At 41.0% G+C, this 23,328-nt stretch overlaps 1 protein-coding gene across 1 annotated transcript in view; it reads left to right on the plus strand.

The window, feature by feature from the left end:
- TRABD2B (TraB domain containing 2B) overlaps positions 1-8,329 on the plus strand; it is a 303,657-nt gene extending 295,328 nt beyond the window's left edge. The window contains exon 7 of the mRNA XM_062581898.1: positions 3,100-8,329. Within this exon, the coding sequence (XP_062437882.1) occupies positions 3,100-3,322 (223 nt within the window). The 3' untranslated portion in view covers positions 3,323-8,329. The remainder of the gene's footprint in view (positions 1-3,099) is intronic.
- Positions 8,330-23,328: the final 14,999 nt, after the last annotated feature.

Here is a 23,328-nt window from a genome sequence, read left to right on the forward strand (position 1 = left end):
GTCCCTCCATGCAGTTTAAAATTTTATTTAGGGCTAAATTGTGTAGTTCTGTAAAGTGAATAATACATAATAATTCAAATATTCACATAAAGATCACAGGAGCATAAAAACACCTATGCATCTAGCTTCTTAAAACACCTCAGTATATTTAAAAATCTAACTGTAGGCTATTCAGGAGTTTGTCTCCCGGATATACAGGCTTCTGAAAAGTCTCAGGCTGTAGTTTGATACCATCAAGTGGCAAAACCAGTTGACAGTATTAGTTATGATCCTGGAACCACATGCATTGGATGTGTCTATGCTGAGGAATAGCATTAAGAACCAGATTTGAGAGCCAACCCATTTGAAAATAAATTTGAAAATGAAGGAATCTTCTCTTGCTTTTGAATTATCTTTTAGCAGAACCAGTTCCCAGGGCTCTGTAGGAAGTTTTTGCAATCACAGATGTAATGTGCAACCTGAGCCTAAATCATTTCTGAAGATTGGTTTTTGACTCTTATCACAGCTGAGCGCTATTAATCTTTGTGATTCAAATGCAGAAATTTCCTGCAGACTCAAGCACCCAAATATTGCAGACATTCTGTTTGGCTCCTAACTCCCAAGGAGTACTTTGAAAAACTCTGCTTTAGACTTAATATAAAAATTATTGATTGTCATTTTGATATATTTTTATTAGTATATGCCCTGGAAAGTAACAACTGTATTATAGGTGTGAATCTGTCTAGCAAGACATGGCCTTTATAACAGTTAGCAAAAAATTGCAATTGTCAGTCAATATTGCAGAGCTATATAAGCATCTATTCACACTTACATTACAGAAAACAGGATAAAAACAAGTTGTGATCCCACCATTACTATTGCCAGATTTGTGCACTACCATATTACTCACCAGGGTAAATCAAATCTAGATCAAAAGTGGGCACATGATTGCATTTTTGTTGAATTACTCACAGCATGTAGTACCTAGTTCTTGTAAGAGGCGTGTTTTAATGATGGCTTTGTAATGGCTATGGGAAAGCAGTTCATACTTGATATTCCATATGTTAGAGGAGCTAGAATAGACAATCCCTAATGTGGTATCGCTCCTGGCAGCTCTAAATTAACCACTCAAAAACACCGTACAGATTTGAAATAGCAACCTTAGCTTATCCAAGATCAACTCTTTGTATTACATGATTGCAGTGGTCTTGATGCAATAGCAGAGACTCTAAAGCTGTATGTTTTATATCATCAATTAAAGACCTAAACCAACCCCTCACTGTAGGAATTTAGATAAGAGCTTTCTCTAGCATCACGTGATTTCAGATTTCTCTATTTACAGCAGTTTATTTCCCTGGAACACGTACCACGTTCCACTCACTGTCAAAGACATAATGCTAGTTGGATGGATTATCTGCTCCCATGAAGCAACTCTCATGCCTTTAGTTGTAAAGACCACTTTTTCTTTTTACTGTAATTTACTGCACATTAGTTAAGATCACTTCTAACTACAGAACAACTATCCCACTCAGAAGATGTGGCAACAGTATAAAGAATGAGGAAGAACTGAAATGAATTATCCCAAAATTTGGGGTGAAGCTTTTGTGCAACGACTGCTCATTGGATATGATGTTGACCTGGATTTATATGTCTACCAGTGATGAACTCTGCGCTGTTTTAGCATCCAACCTTAAATCTAAGGCCTTAAATATCAGCAGCTGCCATGTTTGATTTTATCGTTGCTTAGACAGAAAAAGACAAAAGCATTCACTTCTACTGAATTCCGTTTCTGTGTGTAAATCTGGAGCAAGGTATTGTTCTTTTTATCTGATATCATGCAAGATGTAGGCCTTTTCCTCCAAGGTCAGAATCTCAGATACTGTAACTAAATATTTATTAGACTTCATTGCTTCTTAACCGATAAGAAATGATGTAAGGATAATTTTCAGTGCGACAAAATTCACTTTATGGAAGATTTTTAAAAAGTAACACAGAGAGTCTGCAGTTCTGAGTGTCATGTTTTGCTTTCAGGGGAGTGTGTCGTTTTTCTCCTTGCTCTCAAGCAGAATGCCTTGCTCTTAAGTCCAGAATCCACCTTTCACATTCTGCATGCTCAGTTATACTGTTCTGTGACAGCAGATGGATTATTGATTATCCAATACTGGATAATTGAAGCATTTATGAAATGGAGATTACAGCTTAGACCTTCCAAATCAAATGTACGTGGACCTTTTTGATCTTCAGTGTCATGAGTCTTGTGATGATTTCCTACTTGCCCACTCAAATCAAGTACTAACTCAATCCTTAATCAATAGGCAATCACACCACTATTGAGCCAAAGCCATAGCCGGGGAAAATTCACACTGACTCTGTTTTTGTCATTGTGATTTGTCAAAATATCTTAAAGACAGGGAAAAATGAAGCTGCTTGGTCTTCTTCGCTTAAGTTAACAGTTTTGTAAGGTGATACTGGAAAATTCTTCGTGATTTCTGAATGGGAAGTTCATGTTTTGTGGCCCTTCTGGGACTAAACATGTAGTCCGTGGCAAGTGAGACTGCAAAAGGCTAGATTAGGGATCCATCCAGGTGGGCCCTTCTAGTCTGCTGTCCTTATCCAAAGCTGTATTCAGTTGTCAGAGGCAGCATCTGAGGCTCCCCTCTTGTCTCTCTTGCAAGCTCAGTAGGTTCCCTTCACCAAGGACCTCAATGAGAACAGGCAGTTGCTCTTCTAAGAGACATGAAGAATTCTGAGCTCCTTGGTGGCAAGAATGTAGCTAAGAATATAAAAACTGGGTCATGCTGGTCAGCACAAAGATCTCTGTATCACAGTTCCTGATGCTGGCTAGTGGTAGATGCTTCAGGAAAGAAGATAATAGATTAAGGAATCCCTCCTTTGGTTAAAATCTACAGCAGTCAAAAGCTGAAGGACCTCCAGAACCGGGCCTTGCTTCCAGACCATCAAACTTACTAGCCCTTGGAGATCTACCATCCATGTCTTATGCGTACAAATAATACAATTGTGGTTTATTGTTGTTGTCATTACTACCATATAGGATGACAAATCACAGACTAGAGACAAAGAATCTCCTGTTTAATTTCCTTCTCTTGTGTTTTCTTTTAGTACCACCACATTGCCTTCCTATATCAGGATAACCAACGGCTACATCACAGTCAAACCTCCCATATGGATTTCAAACCGACTGGATCAGAGACCACGTTCAGATCGACCATCCCAGCTTCAACCTACAAGCTCAGCTTCAACCACCATTTTATGGCCATCAATAACTTCTCCTTTCTGTGTGGCCATAGCTTCTTTTCTTCTGAATCTACTGCAGCCTTCCTGACCACATTAGTATTATGTGCAATCCCTTGGAATAGAGAAGAGAGATAATTTATGAATTGGAGGTTATGACAACAACATTTACAAACTGAACCTTCTCAGTGAATCAGTAGTGCCTTCTAGCTGATTTTGTCTCTTTGCCCAGATACATTTTGAAACTCTAAAGCTTTATTGTAACACTGACTTACATCTTCTTTTTGTAGAAGGATCTTTATTTCCCATAGTGCTATGGGGTTTTGTAAAATATACATGTTCATATAAAGAAAAAAAAGAAAAAGAAAAAATGTATTTATTCGACTAGTAAACTTATTTTTTCTTGTTGTATATGTTAATAACATCCCTATTAATCAGTAGTGATGGTGAAACAGATAAATTAATATTTTCTATATTTGTTTTCTAACTGACAACTCTGCAAGTGTCTGAACTGACACCTAATGAATGGCTTGTATGTTACTTTCTACAACAGCTGTCCAATAAGTACATTTCTGCTGAAGTTCTTTGTTTTTTTTTTTTAATTCTAATTAGCATAACTTATTCTGAATAAAACAGATGCTGCTCTCTGTGGCCTATTCCCATTGGAAAAATAGGTGAATTCTTATCTCAAGTTAGCTACTACAACCTAAAATCCCAGTTATTTTTGTATGACTTAGTAAGTCATTAGTCAAGATGACACTCTAAGTTCCCCTGTTGTCTTTAACTCAATTATTTAACTTACCACAAAATTACCGATTTCCATCTTTGCTCTGGGATTAATTAGCTAACTCAGATTAAGACACTTTTTTCTAAATAAAAATTTCTGTAATAATTCTACTGGAGTAATTCTTTTCTCCCCTTCAGCTATATAAACACAAGCCTACAGCTTTCCCCAGCATAAATGAGATTCAAGCTTGGTCTGTTTGTTGGGTATAAAAATATAGTATCCTGCTAATCTCTAAAACTTTTTGCACCAGTTATATTAATATAAATGGGCAACCTGGAGGGCAGAACATGTCTAGAAATTCACCTTGTTATTATGACTCTTGGAGCTGTTACCTCAGGGCTGATTGTGGCTTGTTCAAAATCTGTTCAAGACAGTAGGTATCCAGTTAAGCCCTGTGTCATGGAGACATACAGAAAGTTCCTCCATTTGTAGACCTTGGTACCTCTGTTGACCTAGATGGAAAAGTTATGACAGCATACACTCACTGAAAAGCTTTTTCCTTGTCCAAGCGGCTTCTTTTCATGACTGAGATGAAGAACATCTGTGGGAAAAGCCATGTCCAGTTTAGAAGCTATTGTGTTTAATAAAGCATGTGGATCTTTCTTTTTTATCAGTCATCTTTGATGAAAAACACCTTTTGATACAAGAGATTCAAATGCAAAATTAGTTTTTGGTTGAAATAGTCCATTTTTTTCAAGCCATCTACAAAACAGAAATCCAAAATATTTGATGAAAACATTAGTTGAAAAGAAGATTCAGAAAACTAGCATGCAAATTGTTTTCTTTTTGAAATTATTCAGATGATAATGGTGACAATAATACTGAAAACAGTCTGACAAAAAACCTTCATGTCACCTTCCTGCCAGCCCTAACGCTTGGTCTCCAGGGCTGGCGATGATTCCATGTAATCTTCAAGACTGCATGTGGTGAGTCGAGGTTTAGGATTATAGAGTTTTTTCTGTCACCATACCAATTAATGCAGGAAAAGAGGTTAGGAAATAATCAGAATTTAAAAACATGGTTTTCTTTGAAATCATGATAAAATATTGAGCTTTTTCATCGTGCGTTTTAACCCATTGCTTTAAAAAGGCCAGGGAGAATACATATAACTTCTTGTTGGCTTTTGTTCTATTTTTAGCAAAAAGATGTATAGATTTGTGGTCAGTTTAAGTGGGTACAGTGCTATAAGCTATCCCAATATTTTCATGCACAACAGTCGATAAGGCTGGATGGAAAACTTTGAGCTTTGCCCCAAATGTAAGCTTTAAGCACGTCCTGTGCATACTTTTGTGTTGTGTATTTTGGCTAGCAGAAGATTAGAGATGTTAGTTTTGGACAGGAGCCATTCACCTTGCATAATATTTATTGCACTGGGCTGGATATTGGAAACATATTTTGAGAACTTTTATTTCTATTTGAGCTATTACGCTAGAAATGCCTTCATTTGAATATAATGACTTAACAGACCTTCAAATTCAACCTTAATGCATTTGGAAAAGATTGACTGTCTTGCTTTATTCAAGAAAGAGATCAGAACTGAATTATAATAGAATTATTATGTATTAGTCCCAAAAATAGAACTGGAAATAAGGTAGGCAAATCTTGAGAGTGATGGTAAGTTACATAGTAAAAGGGAACAACCAGTGAACCAAAACCCATTGAATATTTTATTTGTTACAATCTTACAGAATCCAGAAATGATTCTGTGGTACCATCCCAGAAATAATTCCAGGTGTTGGAAAACTTACAGTCATAGTGCAGAAGACCACATAAAGATAAGCGAGCGAGAGAGAGAGAGAGAAGAGCAGAAAACAGAAATAATTTGTCCACGATCATGAGGAAAACTACCAATAGGACTGAGACTGGGATTTATTTCTACTCTTTTCCAGTCTGTGGCCTTCTCCATAGACCTGTGGGGCTTTTTTGAATGTAGGAGCACACAGGTGTCTCTGTGCTCACAGCTGTCATACTACACAACATAGTCACTCACTTCATCACTCTTAAATTAGACTACAAATCTCCTGAGTGTGGAAGAATTTCCCTTACCTATTGCTTGTACAGACTTCTGCCCTGCAGATGAGTTCTGAGTTACTCCTCCACTGAACAACAATTTTAAATACTCGTTATCTTGAATATCACAGCATGTTTTGCTGTATCTTGTAGTTTGTTTGGCACTCGGGCATTTTGTCTGTAATTCATGTGAAATGAATAAATGTCTCTGGAGCTCACTGAATTTATCCTTGCGCTGGTGCCCAATGATGTTTTTCATGTTGGGATCTGAGTTTCAGTGCAAGGTCTCTCAGGGGTTTGGAGTCAACACGCTTGACTAAAAATTACATCATCTGAGCTTCCTGCAGGTCAGGGGGAGAAGACAGGGCATGCACACACACACACACAGTTGTTATGTAAAAAAGTCATCAAGGAGGAAGGCAGTACAATACAAGATTAACTATCAGTTCAGGAGCCCGCATGAGTGGCTTCAGCACAGTTTTCGAACCAGGTGTTCCTTTTATTTTGTTGTCTTACCCTAAACTATGACTTAGAATAACTCATTTCAATCCATGGTATGTAAGTATGGCAATACCAGCAAGTGAGATCCTCATTGTGATAGATAAAAATGAAATATTTATTAATCAGCCACAGCAGACCAGTGTTAATTCAAATACATTAATACTGGTTAGCAGAGATCTATTCACCTTCGCCAAAGTGGATCAGGTCAAAGACACGATTATATTATTTCCCTCGTATTTGAAGAGTGTCTATATCAGATGTGACACACACTTTTAAAGTAAAATTGGCTACCAGTTTCATGGAACTTAAGTTTTTTTCTGCTGTTTTTTAAGACACTTGACACTCAAAGCTGTTTAGAAACTGATTGTTTTCTTTCTTTCTAAGAAAACCTAAGATTCCAGGAGCAGGAGAGTGTAAAAAAAAAAAAAAAATCCATGCCCAGTAAATCTCTCTTTGAAAGCTGCAAATGCTGATGCTACTATTTACCTGTGGGAAACACACGCACACACTCAACAGACTTATACAATGTCTATCAGTCAAGGACGTGACTTTGATATGGTTGAATCCAAAGCTTAATGTTCCTATGATTCATTCTTGCAACTGAAACCTCAGCTACAGCTAACACTGATACAATTTACATTATACATAACTATAACATTATAAACGAATACTAATTGCCTGCCAAACTATTGCCCTGATGGAATAAACTCTAAGAGCAGAACTAACTTCCACTTCTTTCATTGGTTTCATGCTTTTCTTGCCTATGTTTAACCAGAAATGCTGTATTAACATGCATTGCCACTTGAAGAACCAGTTAGTAAGCTGGGACAGAGGGTATATTGTATTTTATGCCTGATGTAGTTTCTCTACAATCCCTTGAGCTGTTGAATAATGCAATACCGCTTCTGGAAATAAAGGATGAACATGGTTTATGATAACTATGCTTTATACAGGTGTGAAAATCTGCTTTGCTGAGCTTCCCTTCCTGTTCCTCCAAGCTCCAGTGTAATTTAGGAACACCCAAAGTACGGAGTTGTTTATTTATCCAAGTTCTTTGATACACAGTTGCTGAGAGGGAGAAGGAGAGAGTATATTTAATCTATATTAAGTGCATTGATTAGTCAAATGATATGATCCAATCAGTCATTACCGTACCTCACTGTTGGGGAGGAATTTCCCATCATATATTTAGGTTAAAGAAAGCAAAGTACCAAAGTGATTATTTCAGCACAAATGTTATCTTTCCAACTTTGCTTAGTACCATAAGATATTTCTAGGTTTTTATACAAAAAAAAGGGGGGGGGGGGGGCTTGAGTCATCTCTCTGATGTTATCCATGTTCTATAGCGTGCTAGATTTCAACTTCAATTTAAACTTGTTACAGCTAAACTAGAGCAGAAAGCCAGGTGCCCAAATTTGAGCTCACAGGCACGTGCACCTCGTGTGTGTGTGTGTCGCTCTGTGTGTGTGTGTGTGTGTGTGTGTGTGTGCGCGCGCGCGCGCGCGCGTGCGTGTGCACGTGTGCGTGTGTGTGTGTGTGTATGTTGTCCCAGCCCAAAAGCAACCATTCCTGTGACTAGCTTTTCACAAGGCACCTTAATCTAGCTAAAACCAGTGAGATTTTTTTTTTTTTTCCACCAGATACTTTTCTTGTGCTGGAATGATTAACCAGACTGCAGACTCATATTCACACTGAATTTTAAATCGCATGTTTGTCAGTTTTCAATTCAAATGTATGTCTTCAAATATTTTTTTCCTGTCCCACCTCCTGCTTTTGTGAACTGTTTTGAAGAGTGTAATTAAAAGATGCTTTCTAATATTATTTTGTCAAAATATTTTTGTAGCCTAATATATTAATAAAATGTTATTATAAATCCTTAGCACAAAAATGTTGTGTGTCTAGGTTCTTTCCTTTGCACTGGAAGTCAGGGAATTATTGAAAAAGGGAGCATTCAGTTTGCAGAGCTTATGTTCACGGCTCTCTCTTGCTTAGCACTAACATCTAATGGGGAAACACATAGTCTAGGACAAGGTTCCCTGCAAAATGATGTGGTTTTGTCAAGTCTGTTCTTGTGATGTGGAAAAGCTCTCTAAGTACCGGTCTGTTTGTGTGAAACTGCTATATCTAGTGTATAATGAGGCAGGCAAGAGCAGACTGTTTGTGGTATTACTACTATTAACCACTTGGTTAATGTTATTGTATGTTTTGGTGGAGAAAAGCTCCCAAGTGGCAAATATAGGACCCGCGAGCGCTGCTTGACCATTTCAAAGCCTCAGTGGGAAAGCACAAAAAAAGACAACAGCTTATTTTGAGAGAGGAGCAGAGCAGGGCTCCTGAAGGGCATGGGCCTGAATTCTGGGGGGGGGGGGGGGGGGAATGCCTATTTATGGATGAAATAGAGACTGAGGGATTTGTCTGGGTGTTTCTTAATGGCCTCTTAGTCGTACACTGACCAGGGTAATGCAGGGTAATGATATGGTGATGCCACTAGTGTGATGGTAAAGGCAATGTATCATCTGGGCCAGAAGTGGTGACCGTGAAACTACAGTGGGGAGAGCAAATGAGAAGGCGTCAGGCCCACGGGACAAGGCAGGACGAGGGCATGAACAGCAGGGATGTGCTCCACCGGGCTGCAGGCAGTGGGAGAGCCGGCGCCAGCCCCGCTTAACAGTGTTGAATCAGGCCCCTGTTTCAGTAGCCTGCTCTGTGCCACAAATTGATTCAACCTCCCCCTTCCCAGGCAGCAAGGAACGGGCGAGAAAAAGCTCTGACAGTCTCTGCAAGATGTAGATATTTTCTGCAGAGTCAACGGATCTTTGTCAGCCTGAGTGAAAGCAGAGCTGAGCTCTTTCATTTTAATGACTCCCTTCCCTCAATACTAAATCCATTTGCCTGGATACTCACAGTTGTAAAACGTTGCAAGCCATGGAGTTACACCAGTTACGTTAGTTACTGTCAGTGCTATTAATCCTCACACACTGCCCCTGGGAAATGCGGAGTAAGGTCTTACGTGGGGCAAAGAACATTCAGTCCCCGCAAAGGATGCTGCAGAAACCTACTCTTCTTCTCAAACTAGCTAGCACATGTGAAAAAGCCCAGCTGAAGCATCTATATTCACTCATGGTGGCAAAGGAAAGTGCTTTTCTCCACTGCAAACAGTTGGTGTCTTTTGAGTTGCTATGTTGTTGCTGTTGCTCTCTTTTGCAGCTGACAAATAACTCTAGAACTGTGGCTCCCTTGGGGATGGAGCAGAAGCTACCTCTCTGCACCAAGATACAGAGACTCAGCAATTTACTCATTTTTCTTGGCATATTGCTCTTTCTCGCATCCAAATCCTGCCTTCTAGCTGACATTGCAGACTTCTTGCTGATCACAGGCTCATTGTTTGTGTCTTAATTATGTGCTAAATCATTTGCTCTTTAGCACACTATTTTGAGAGGCCCCCACCAGAGAGGCTGTTTTCTTGTTTTTAATAGCCACCATAGGAAATGCACTGTGAGGTACAAACACTTGAGCTAGTTTGAAATGAGCTAACCCTACCACAGGAAGCAATTGCTGCTGAAACACAGAGAGGGGCCTCTCAACAAGGTAAAAATAGCCTAGCTCATGAAGCGCCAATCAGACTGTCTAAGCTGCCTCTCAAGACTCACAGCCAGTCCAGGGAATCCCCCACCAGTCCAGGTGGTCCAACTATGGTCCTAGCCATACCCCCACGCTCCCTGCCCCAGCCAGTCTTGCAATATTAGCTATCTCTACCCAGGCCCAGTCTGCCAAGTCCTTTTACTCTTAAGGGTCCTGTTCAGCCACAAGTCTGAAAACTATATAAACCTTCAGTCTGCACAGCCAGATACTGGCTCAGAGGTGCCGTTTGCTTAAGCTTCCCCTTCCCTTGACCTCTGTCTGTGCTCCTAGGCTGTAATTGCAGCCTTTCACTCTGGCTTGAGATTCTCTTGTTTATAGATTTACACTGGGAAGAGAGGAAGCAGTGATGAGAAAAGTTCATGAGAGAAGTTTGGGTTTTCTGTAGAACAGTTTAGTATCTGTGTTGTCTTCCAGCAGCTTACCTCCTTTTTGGAATCAGTGCTTTCCAGGACACCTTGGTTCGCAGATCGCTTGAGTGCCACCTGGAAGGGCTTCCCAGGTTGAGTACTTTTGAAGGAATATTTAGCTAAGCAAAGCCTCGGTGTACTCTTTGACTCCACATTTCATTCTGCTCAGTGATTTCCAACCTTGTGAGTGAACTGCTCTTAATTTCCCACTCAAGGTGCAGACCTCTAAATTGAGTTGCTGCATTCCTAACTGCTGTAGACTCCTTACAATTAATTAGGGGGTCCTCAAGGGCTTGTAGGCCACAGGCAGATGCCCCTCAGCAAGGTTTGCAGCACTGTCCTGCATTCGCACTTGACCTGGGTTAGGATGACCAGCTTCTGCAGAGAACCTTGGTGCCGAAGTCTGCTGCCATTATTATTTTATTTATTTATTTATTTTTGACTTGTTTGGGCTTAGATTAAAATTCAGAATTCTTGATTCTCTCTTCCTGAGAAGCACTAAAAAGGAGGAAAAAATTCTCAGAAGAGCTTTTCCCATGGCAGGGGGTGGATCACTTTCAAGCAAAGACCTCAAGCACAGGGTGCCTGTGTGTCTTACTCTTTTGCCGCAACATCTCATTTTGTGGTTTTTTTTTTTTTTTTAAGCATGTGGTGCTGTGAGCAGCAAAACTAAAGTTTCTTTTTAGCATCTGTCTCTCCCCTCCACCCCACTGCAGATTTGCTAGTAGTGTCTATTAATGATTGCGCTCCCTGAGCGCAATTCTACTAATAGAACTTTCCTGTTATTTATTACCTGTTACCTCATGAAACACCTAGCAATTATCATCTTTGAAACCCTCAACCCTATGTGAACACTTTCAAAAACTGCTGGCCAAGGGGCATTTCCAATATGCTCTGATTGCATAACTATCACTGTTTGAGAAATGAGGCTACAATACGACTTATGGACAAATAATTTAGCGGCAGTACATCTGAAGGAAAGCACATCATTGATTGTGAATTTAATTTAACCATGTTTCTACTGCACCTGATTTGTGCAGGGACTAAACATGTCATACCAAGCTTGAGGAAAGTTGGGATTTAGCTTAAAGGTATGGCCATCTGTGCCTCTAGCTCCAGACTTTCCTAAGGATTTTCTCAAAGACCTGCCCAGCTAATCCAGACGCACGAAGGGGTTCAGTAGCATGTCCAGGGGCTAGACTGAAGTGGAGGACTATTTAGAAATATATTTAAAGATCAGTACCCAGCTGGACATACAGGTGGAGCAAGAGGAACTCCAAAAATTACAGAGGATGTCCAAAGACAAACATAACCAGACCCTTACAAGTCTGCTGCCAGTAATGGAAACAATAGTAATGGAAAAATAGTAAATGTTTAGAGTAATGAATAGCTGGATTGTGGAAATATGATTACTTAATTTCACTAGGATCTTAACATACAAAACACTGAAACATTTTATTGAGCATTATAAATTCTGTATTAACTTTTTTAACAGTTTATCTCACTACATATTGGAGCCTTTTAATAAGGCTCCTATATCTCTTAATATCGCTTAATATTTAATATCTGTACATTTACTAAGTGAGTCTCAGGCCCTGTGTTTGCAAGGGCAGGTAGTCAAAGCAATGTAGACATGTGCAGTCCCTGCCCCACCTGCACACTGGACCAAAGTGTCTGGTTATCACATGCATCACACCTACACAGATAGCTCACACCACAAATCGTGTTGTGTCAGTGCTGGAACATCTTGAGATCTCTGCAACATGAGGATCAAATGCCAGAACAGCAGGATAACAGGACATCAAGACAAGAGTCCTGGCATTCCCTGTCACACTTCCGTGCATGTAAGAAAAGGGTCAGGACTCAAATCCTTAGCAGGTGCACCTTTTAACTAACCTGTGCTCACCTAACAGTCCATGCCAGAGGCCAAGTTTACCTAACAAACTATTCTGCCATCTCCTTAGGTTTAACACCTCTTAAACTGTACGCTGGGTGCAGGTTTGGTTGGCATTTGACCCAATGATGTGCAGTAGAAGGCCTTCTGCCGGCTGCAGTGGATTTTGTAGCAAGTCCTGAACATCTAATGCACCTGTGTGGCAGGCCCCAGCCCTGCAAAGACTTGAACATCTTCCTCCGAAGCATGCTAGAGCTCCATTAGGTTAGGCTGCATCTTTGGATGCAAGCCATCATCCAAAGCTCTTCACTTTATTTCATTTTCACATTTAACATGGATAAGATTAAAACAGCAGAACAAATTACACAGAGCCAAACCACCATCAAGCTGATTTTCAGAGGAATGATAACAATAATAGCAGAGAGTGAGTTCATGCTAACAGCCCTCATTCACACCTGGAGTTCCCTGGCTTCTTGGAATGAAATGCAGCTTGAACAAAGAGACCAAGATAATGTGAGAAAACATCAACAACAGGCAGATAGAGGCAAAGCAAATGAGACACAGATGTAGGAAGGAAAGTGGGAGCTTTTTGCTTTGATTTGCACAGGCCGAGTATCTTTATTGTCCTAAGGAATATCTATTTATTGTCCTAACAATATCAGTTATGGAGAGCTTCAGTCCTCTTGCATGACTTACGATGCACCTTTTCTTTCTTCATGTGAAATCCATTGGTTTTAATTATAACATGATGGATACACAGCCCAAACTACCTCTGTGTTGCTGCATTATTTGAACAGCATTACAGTAGGGTCCTTCTTCTTTTCGGAGACCTCTGCAGCTGTTTATCTTGGCAAGGACAGGTTTGTCCCCAGCTTCAGCCTGTGTGAAGTCCTTTCTACCCACTCAAGCAAGCCTGAGCATTCACCTCATTTTTAATGGGAGCTATTGTCCACTATTTTACTTTGGCTAAAAAGACTCTCAAAAGGTGAAAAGACAGAAACGTAAATTTATCAATCTTTCTTGAACAAACTGTCTTAATTCAGACTGTAGGAAGCAAGTACATCCAAGAATTGCCGGGGATTGGCTTTCCCTCAGCAACAGTCCAGACCAAAAATGGACAGTCTATGATACCACCTCTCAACCAGAAGCATCCTCTTGAAGAGATGTTAGTTCAGATAATGTGTGTGCAGCAATCACAACAGTCACAGTTGTGTAGATGTCCTATGGAAAATGCTGGTTATGTTCTTTGACTATGCATGGGCCAAGCACGGCCCTGAGGGCAGGATCCAACCCACACAATGACGTTATCCCACCTGCTGCGTTTTCCTTCAATGGAAATGCAGATAGCACATGAAGAGCCAAACATGGTTTCTTTGCCATGCTTATGGCCAAGCTTTGAGTCTAGCCTTCCACTGCTGAGTCCGTGAGGAAGGACGGAGTTGGTGTGGAGACATGCTGCTCCTGGTGCAAAGGCACAGCCTGGGGCTGAGAGATGAGGCTTGATTCCCCATCACTGTGGTTTTGATGGTGACATACAACCCCTGAATCCCTCTCTGTGACTGAGCTGGCCAGTAAAAAGACACATGAAGTGAGATCATCACTCACATGGGGACAGGAAAAATCTGGGACCTGGCTAGTTTCTTTTCATAATGCTTGCCTACCCTTTCCCTGAGGTCTCAAGGCTATCACTATCCAAAAAACAATTACTCTAAGTGAGGGGAAAAAAAAGACTAAAGCACTGGTGTTAATGAAAGACTGAAATATGAAGGCAAAAAATGTATACGAGGTTTGGGGCCTTTGTAGCATGCTGCCAGCAACAGGCTCTGCTTGAAAGGAAAGTACCTATCTCAGCATGCGGTCAAGCAGGATAATAAAACTCAAGTCATTCAGAGGAAGGGAAGAGGAGAAAAACACTCACAAATGTGCTGGTTTATGTTTCTCTTGAACTTTCAAAATAATTTTTCTCTCCTGCCCAGAGATTAGTCACAGAGGCAAATGATACAGTATCTGGGAAAAAAGTTGGATGCATGGAAATCATCTTTGGAAAGAAGGGAGGAGGAAGTGAGCAGCCATGTATTTCTCTATGTGTCCTTCTCACCTCCCCCTTGTTTCTGAGCCTAGAGCTACAAATGAAAGAGTTGGGAAAATAAACCTAAAAATCAAGAGCATTTAAGTCTAGCCTAAAGCCAATGGGAGCTTTCCACTGCTGTCTCGTGGGTTCAGGGAACTGAGCTGGCAGCTCTGTGGTCTCCCAAAGCTCCCACTCCATGCAAGAAGTTTGATTTCTCCCAGAGGCCCTAGTGAAATGATTTTTCAACATATTTTTTCCAGATTCATAACAAAGGACAAAAACTAAGGGGCTAATAAAAGTATGCTCATAAATGACACTCTGGGAAAGGCTATAGCTTGCTCCAGCTTTAAAAATAAAATTCCAGTTCTTCCAAGCACTTCTGAAGCGCTGATTTAATCGTCACAACACTCAGAGGTGTCAGGTAAGGAAACAACCTCAGCCCCATCTTAATAAGGTGGGAAAATGAGGTGGACATTAGATTTTATGACTTCTCTGAAATCACCAGGGACAGTTACAGAAGCAAGACTGAAAAGGCAGCCCTTCCTCTATGCAACAGTATTCTCAGAAGCATGGCTCATTTATTTCAATTAATAGAGCTTTATAAGGGCTCCCCTGGCTCCTTTTTTGGCACCAATTGCTGCAAAGACAGTGAATTAAAAGCACCAAAGGGCATCATTTTTATTTAATGCTTAAAGAAGCCGTTTCCATAAAGGCAGAATATGTGAAATTTGTCCTCTAAAACAAATTTAGAAATAACCTAGAGCATTAGGAAAAGAAAAAAGGAATGCCCTAAAAAAATCTTACCTCAGACAAGGCTGACCTGACAGTTCAGCTCTGTATTGGTCTTCTTGGGTAATATCAGCCAAATGGTTCAACCTGGGACTGGTTCCTGTCACAACATCCACTCAAGCATTGCATACTTATGGGCATCTCCAACCATAAGGGATGAAATGCTCTGGAACTCTGAAAAGCGTGAAGCTCACGCAAGCAGTCCACTGCCATCTCATTTCCCTTTTTCAAAAACACCCAAGATGGAATTCAGTTCACCTAACATTTGCTGCCTGAGACTGACCACCAAAGCCTCCTTTCCCTAAATGGTGCCCCTAGACTGACTCATCCTTTAGCCCAGTACCTCTAGCTTATGTGGCTTGTTGTCATGCATTTTAACGTGTGCTGTTGTGCTTTCTAGCCAGTTTCTGCCCTGTGAATACATTTATGTGTAGTGTTTGCAGAGATATTGCACTTTTTGCCTCCTATGCAGACTAGCTAATGACAAAATCATTTTAAAAACCCCAGCCATCACTGACTCATATTCCATGTTCCTGCAGCTCCACTGTTCAGCATGATCATGCAAAATATCACTGATGTGGCTGGAATGTGTTATAGCAGAACTTGTTAGGCAAGCTAGGCAGTGGATCAGATACAAAATGAGCTGTAATCCCTGCCTAGAACACTTCATTGCAGCATCTGCCCAGAGTTGGACCTGGCAAGACTGGTGGTGTCTTGCAACTAGATTCCAGCATCATCTTCCACACAAAACATTTGGGTGGAAATTGCATGACTGACACATCCACTTAGGTGAACTTAAGCAGTCCATTATGAGACAGAAAAGTTTAATTTTTTATCTTTGATTTGGAATGACATTTTGTTTCAAATACACTATTTAGTCAATTACATGGAGCTTTTATATTAAGGGTTCTGAATGAAAAAAACAATGATAGAGTTTGACTTTGTACAAAAGAAATAATCTTACCTGAAACAATTCAATTTTAATTGTTCTAATTTGGGGGGCTTTTTTGTACTGCCAAAGCAATAGTATCTCTTCTCTTTTCATTAAAAACCAGAAGAAATTTTTAAGGGTCAATGAGTGGAAAAAGTTAGCATTTGTATTTTAGATGAAAGTATTGCTTAAATTGTCAATAGTATTTCTTCATTGTTGTCTTGCACTTCCTCTTCTCCTAGCAGCCTCATTCATTTGTTTGTTGTGTTCACTGAACACAGGAATTGAGTCTTACTTAGCTTTTGTACAGACCTCTATAACAAGAGTCCTTTAGGTATATCTTTTTACTGAGCTAATAGGTCCTGTTATTAAGAAAGATTTTTAATAGACGGGGGTCTACCAAAATCAATAAAATAAAATGCTTCCATATTTTAGATTGCTGAAGACCTCAAGTCATTTCCCTCTGTTAGCAAATGTTGTCTTGAATGCAGTTTCTGTGCGGTGCAAAATGTCATTGCAATGTGATAATTTGATGATGATGATACAGAAGTGCTGGTCTGCACGAAGTAATAATCTTTGGTTAAACCATAATCACAGCATTTGGAAACCACTGGTTAATCATGGAAATTTCATATTCAGTGTGGTCTTATGTGCTGTTCCAAGGCATTATGAGAAATGGCCATAGGCAGGCTGACAGGAATGCATTTTTGCTGTTATTCACATCTTACAGCATGCACAACAAATGCCAGAGGTCATCAGCTTGTGATTTATTTTAGAAAACAGAGATCCTGAATAAGACCTGGTGTTAAAAGATGAAGAGGGCTGCAGTCATTAGGGTGGCTCAGATCCCGACACAGCTAATGCTGTACAACAAGAACCTGGCCCAGCAGTGGCAGTGAAACAGCCGGGCAGACATATACAGGAGAAGCAGAACTGACTTCACTTAACTGGATAAGCAACAGGTTTTGGCCCAAGATAAAAATCCCATCCCTAAATTCCCTTAAGGCACTGGTGTAGGGATTTTAGGGGTGTGCACTTGTATAGAAACAATGTTGTAAGGTCAATAAAATCATTAAATGGGCCAGTTCTTCGTATCTTGAAAGAGGCCACTTAGATAATCTGGCAGAATCTGCCACAGGGCAGCATGGTGGTGGCATCCACTCTGTGCCAGTGCTTGGACACCAGCATGTCCGTGGGGTGAACTCCATGAACAGTCACATGCTGAAGCTGCATTTCAGCCAGTCAAGCTTCTGCACTGTGCTAGGACGCAGGCACAGGCGCGTGCACGCACACACACACACACACACACACACACACACACACACACACACACACACACACACACACACACCCCAATCCCCTACTACCCTCACAAGCTGACTCCCTCTCGTCTGGGAACACCCCGCTCTGCAGTGCCAGCGGAGCACTGAAAATGCAGCACCACAAATCACTTCTTGCCTGGGTGGTTCTTGAACAGCTGTTTCAACTATGACCTAATTGCTTTTAAACTTCAAAAGAAACCTATTTCTGAGCTGAAAACATATGGATTGTTTAATAAAAAAGCAAAGGGCAAAATATAAGCAGGCCATATACCAGGTTGTGGACACAGTGGAATTGCAGTATACACATAAGATCCTGTCAGCTTCTTCTTCTGCTCCGATTTCACTCCTCAGAGGTCCAATCCTGCAATCTCCTCTCAAGCAATAACCTCATCCATGCCAACAAAGTCTGCTGTTTCATCTGCTGGCATCCACACTGAAATGTGTTTGCTTTGGGAGGGACTATGTTCTTTGCTGGTGGGCTCAAAGGACAGATAAAAGCTAGTGCCCAGCTCTGCAAAATAATTGCTACAATGATGAATGAATTTATTAGAAACAGATTCCTTTAAAAATTTGGGTCTTTCGCAAAGCCAAGGTGGGCTAGGCCTCTTCTAGAGTAGGAGAAAGTGAAGTGTGACCATACGGGGCTTGGAAATCTTACAAAACTGCGAGGATGCACATCTTATTCAGATAATTTTGTAGCAGAAGGTTTCACAGATGGTCTGGGGCACTGTATCCACTCTGGAAATTCTGACAAGAAAGAATGGGAAAAAATTGCTGCAAGACCTGATTATTGTCTTATTGACATCTGCAAGGCGGAGGGAAGAGATTTTTATCAAAAAAGTAGTTTCCTGGCTGGGTCTACATTGTCAGTTTGCTGGACACCAAGCTTTTGTGTTTCACTGATACAAGAGTATTTCCATTTCCTTGAATGAGGATTGAAAGCTTCATTTGCAAGCAGCTCTCTGTCTCTCGCTCTGAATTGAATGGCTCCTCTTGAATTGTCTCATTGATGCAGGCAGCTAGAACATGGCGATGGAAAAGAGGTAAGAAAAAAAAAAGGAGGTGGTTGTTTGAAAACAAATGAAAAGTCTCTCAGCTGCCAAAACCACAGTCAGTGGAGGGATGTGGTGGTGGTTCCAGACTATGGAAATGAAAAGCAATGATTGTTTAACTATATTCAGAGAAGGAAAACACATCCCAGCAACATCATTACCCTATTAGTCCTGGCGACATTGCTGTAGAAAAGGAGCACTCTCGTGAGTGTATGAAATGAGATGAGCTCCTGAAGTGAGGGACAGCAAACTCCCCAGAGTGTGATGGAGGAGAGGACCGCTGGTCCTGGTGAGTCCCTCCTGCTGAGCCTGGAAGTATCTCAAGCACGTGAGAATGGGTGTCCTGGAATCTGCTGCTTCATTCCTACCTTGTGAACCAGCTTCTTACGAGCAATAGGTGGCCCCTCCTTTTACACCGAAGACAACAGAGGCAATAAAGCAGAAAGTGGGGTCCACTGAGCAGAAATGGTTACAGTTTAAATTGAGAACTGGTGATGCCAGTATATATTGAATATTTAATGAGAAACATCTTTATGTTAGGGAAATACATTAATAACTAAGAGAGCTTGAAAGTAGATTAGGGTATGAGTCCTCTTAGCTCCTGTTGAAATCCTCACGCTGGCAACAATCAGCTCTTATATTTTTAAGGAAAGACTCATAAGCTAGACCTCAAGTACTCCACTACAAGATGAGCAAGTGAAGAAAACCTCACACAACAAACACAGCCATCAGGAACAGGGCAATTTCAAAAATGCACTGGAAAATATTTCAACATCCCTAAGAGCATTTGCTTAGAAGTTTTACATTGCGTCCATAATTGCTGTCAAGTATTGACATCCAAACAAAAATTTTATTAGTCATTGGTCAAATCACCCTGCACCTAGCTAAAGGGTTCCACTGTGCAGCTCTGTGCTGTAGACTAAGTACCCTCACATAAATGCATTTTGGCATCAGAGATGGGGGTGGCTTGGTGAAACATTCGTGCTAGGCCTAGAGCTGAAAGCTGTATGAAAGGCCAACCCAATCCCATAGCCCTTTGCAAAAATAATAGAAAATTGATTCTCTACCCCAAAAACCATAGTAATCTTCAGGTCTAATTCTTGTACAAGAATAGTCAAAGTGCTACTCTTTAGACACACTGCTCAAAGGCAGATCAAGAACTGTTCCTGTGCAGAGCTGCGGCATGAGAGCAAGAGACACGTGGTACCAGAGACTGGTAGGTAATTTGGATCCTTGGCTGTGGAGAAAAGTGAACAGTGAGTTCCAATGGGGTCAGCAAAGCCCATGGATCACCAGCTCAGTTAATAAGCTGGGATCTGCAGTGCTCTGCCCTGAATATAGCCTTTAACACATGCAGCTCATATTTTTCGCTTGCACTCTAATAGTGCAGACTGCAGCAGGAGTCAGAGAGCAGACAACAGCTTTTCCCTTCCCAATGGCTTGCATCTTGAGCTACAGTTGGAGCAAGTCAGACCTAGATGTGATTTGCAGAGTGGCCTGTGGCAAGTTATTTATCCTTCTGGCTATTAGTGATTGGCATGATACTAATTTTCCTCGTAAATGGCGTGCTTTGTGTACGGACAGAACCTAGGTGATCAAATGAAATTGCTTTAGCTTATAGCAAAAGCGACAAAGTGACTGCTTCAAAACTATTCCAGATAAATACTGCACTGATGTACAGCCAGACTTTATTTATTTCATGTGCAATTAGATTTGTTTTCAACCTTTTGACAGGAGAATTTCAGTTCAGAGTAATAAGAATGAAACACATACAAGCAGCAGGAGGCCAGAGTCAGAAATGCTCCCTTCATCCAGGGAAGAAAGGGCTCTTAGACTGTGAAAGGGAGCCTCCTGTTGTCTTCCAACTGGCATTTTCTGGCTAGCTGAAAGCTAAAATAACCCTTCTTTTATGCTCTTGATACTGTGATCTAATGGGTAAATGGATTTTTAGTACAAAGAATAATTTCCTCCTTTGGTTTCACTCATCACTTAATGGAAATGCCCCCTAATGTATTGATCGCCATAACATTTTACTTACATCCCCAATAGTAACTGCTCAGCAGAAGTGAAGAACAGATTGTGTTATAGCACAACAGCTATCTAATAATAATAATAATAGCTCCATTGTGGCTGGCTGCCTGAAGCTACTGCACCCTCACAATGTGCAGGCAATTTCAAAAGGCCATCGGTAGGAAGGTGCAATTAATTTTTGTGTGACACTTGGTTCATCTGTCCTCTCGCAAGGCACAGTTTGTCAGCTTCCCAGAGACGAGCTAAAGAAGAACAAGTCTCATGGCAGTTTTCAGCGGCACTGCTGCAGATGCTCTGAGGATAAAGTCAGATTTTAACCTTTGAGTGACTTCACACTTGCTTTGCACAAGGCACTTGCATTGCCCAGGATCAGGTGGATGGCTCTAGCAGGCTGGCTCTGCAGAGGATAACAGTTTAACCTTAGGCACGGAGAATATGGTTGCACTGAGGCTGCAGGAAGGATAAAGACAAGAAGATGCCATCATTGGGCCTGAAACCTGCCCTGGGGTGATGCCCTCCAGAGGTTTTGGAGTGGGAGCAGTGAAGGGATGAATGTAAATGGCAGGGAGAAAGCAGGATTTTTGGGGGACTCTAGGGAACTTCATGAGAGTGAATTTGGAAGCACCCTAAACCTTAATTCTTGAGCACAAAGAGGCGCTACAGGGAGAAGGTTCCACGGGGCTGACAGGTGGCAGGGTTCAGAACAGGGCAGCGGTGGGGATCAGTCAAGGGCTCTCAAGGACACACAACCCACAACGTCAGCTACTTCCACATATGCATTGTCCATGCTGTACAACTGTTTGGGTCTGTCTTCTTAACTTCCCTCAGCTCTGTAGCAGAAGTGCCATCCCTCTGAAGGGCAAATGACCCCGAGAAGCGCAACATTGCTGAAACAGGGACTGGTGAACTATATTCTCCTCAGGAAATCCAAGTAATACATCTGCAAAGGGAAGCTGCAAGATTTTGTGTGTTTTGCTATGGAATAAAATGCATTTTAAAATCTAAAATCAGGAACTTTATAGGAAGAGAAGTCCTAGAACTTAAGGAAGTTTATATCTTTCCTTAAGACTGCATGTAAAGAAATATTCCTGTTCTTTGCTCTACTAGTCATAGATTTCACACCAACTTCAGCACTTGGCTTCTAGCTTCTTAAAGGCACCTTGATAGCTCAGCTGAAGTTAAGTTTATGGGCACAACCCTCCCTGACCTAGGCTTGTTTCTTCTGATGGATGCAGGTCCCTAACTCCCAGTGAAATGCAAGGGAGCAGAGGCATTGAGGAGGTCTGGAAGGATCTAAACCTAAGGAGGAGGTCAAGCCATCATTACCTTGACCTGGATGCTTTCATCCACTGTCTAGAAGCACCTACTTGTCTCCACTAATTACATGAGGACACTGATGAATCTACTTCAGTTAGATTCCTAAAATTAGGCTGCATGAAGACCCTGGCATTAAGCATGCCAAAGCTCATCATAGGGTTGCTGGATCCTCTGAAGCTTAGCCCAGCTCTGCTGTTGCATTTGAGAGCCCTGAAGCTGCTAAGCACAGTATGCCACTGGCTCAAGATAACAAACACACTGCAGCAAGTCTGCTTGTCTGCCCAGAGACAAGGATGTGCTTTGGCTTCTTGCTACATCCAGTTCTGAAATTAGCAGCCATAAATTAAGATTTCCCCTTTTTTCTTAGTTATCAGGAAAGAAAGAAAACAATTCATTTGGTGTGGGGGGTAAGTATCCCTTGACCTTGAGTCTAACTACTGAAAATCAAATAGCATTTGAAAATCAAGACAATAAAGCTAGTTTGAACTCACAGAATATTAGCATTGCTCTGGCAGGAGAACAAGTGATTTTCTGATAGATATAATAACAATGCTGCAATCACATAAAACAATATGTAAATTGAAAATGCAATACCACCTCAGTATTTGTACACTCCTTGTTACACTGTCATTCTCTTACTGTTAGCCCTGGTAGTATTGTGTCTCTTAGGTTTTTAAACACTCTATTAGCATGATTGCTACCATCTTCTTGTCCTGAATAAGATTTTTTTTTTTTTTTTTTACACCAGAGAACCAAGTGAAGCCAATTCTTAATGATGGGGAATTCTGGCCTCAGGGGTATCCATAAACTCCAATGGTTTAAGTGGGTAAGTCACAGAGAAGCACCTGATTGAAGATATCAGCAAACCAACAGAACCTGAAAACCTGATGTGCTGTAGCAAGTACACAAAAATGAACCCTTCCTAATGGGGAAAAGCCCTTGGAAATTTCTGAAAGGATGATGAAGGTGTAACCGATCCATCTGTGCATTAATTCCACCTACAAAGCAGGGCACTGCCAGTATGTGGAGATGCTATAAGAAATGAATCTCCTCTGGATCATAAAACTAGTTTTTTCTCCTGAGAAAAAATTAATTGACTTGCTGTGATTGATACCTTGTGGAACAGCAGAAAAATGATACGATTTCTTTCCTTTTCAGCCCAGGTCTTATCAGGAAAGCCTAGCAGAGGGCAGAACCCAGCAGCCTCCGGGCTCCTGGCCCGCTTCCTTAACATTTCTGCTTGTAAAACTTCTACTGCCATAGTGCCATCTAGAGACAGTTAAAGAAATTAAAGCTTTTTGTTGTTGAAAGGAACAGCTTTTAGTGTTGTTTGAGGGTTTGTG

This window comes from Rhea pennata, chromosome 8 (genome assembly GCF_028389875.1).
Source record: "Rhea pennata isolate bPtePen1 chromosome 8, bPtePen1.pri, whole genome shotgun sequence".
NCBI classification, from domain to species: Eukaryota; Metazoa; Chordata; class Aves; order Rheiformes; family Rheidae; genus Rhea; species Rhea pennata.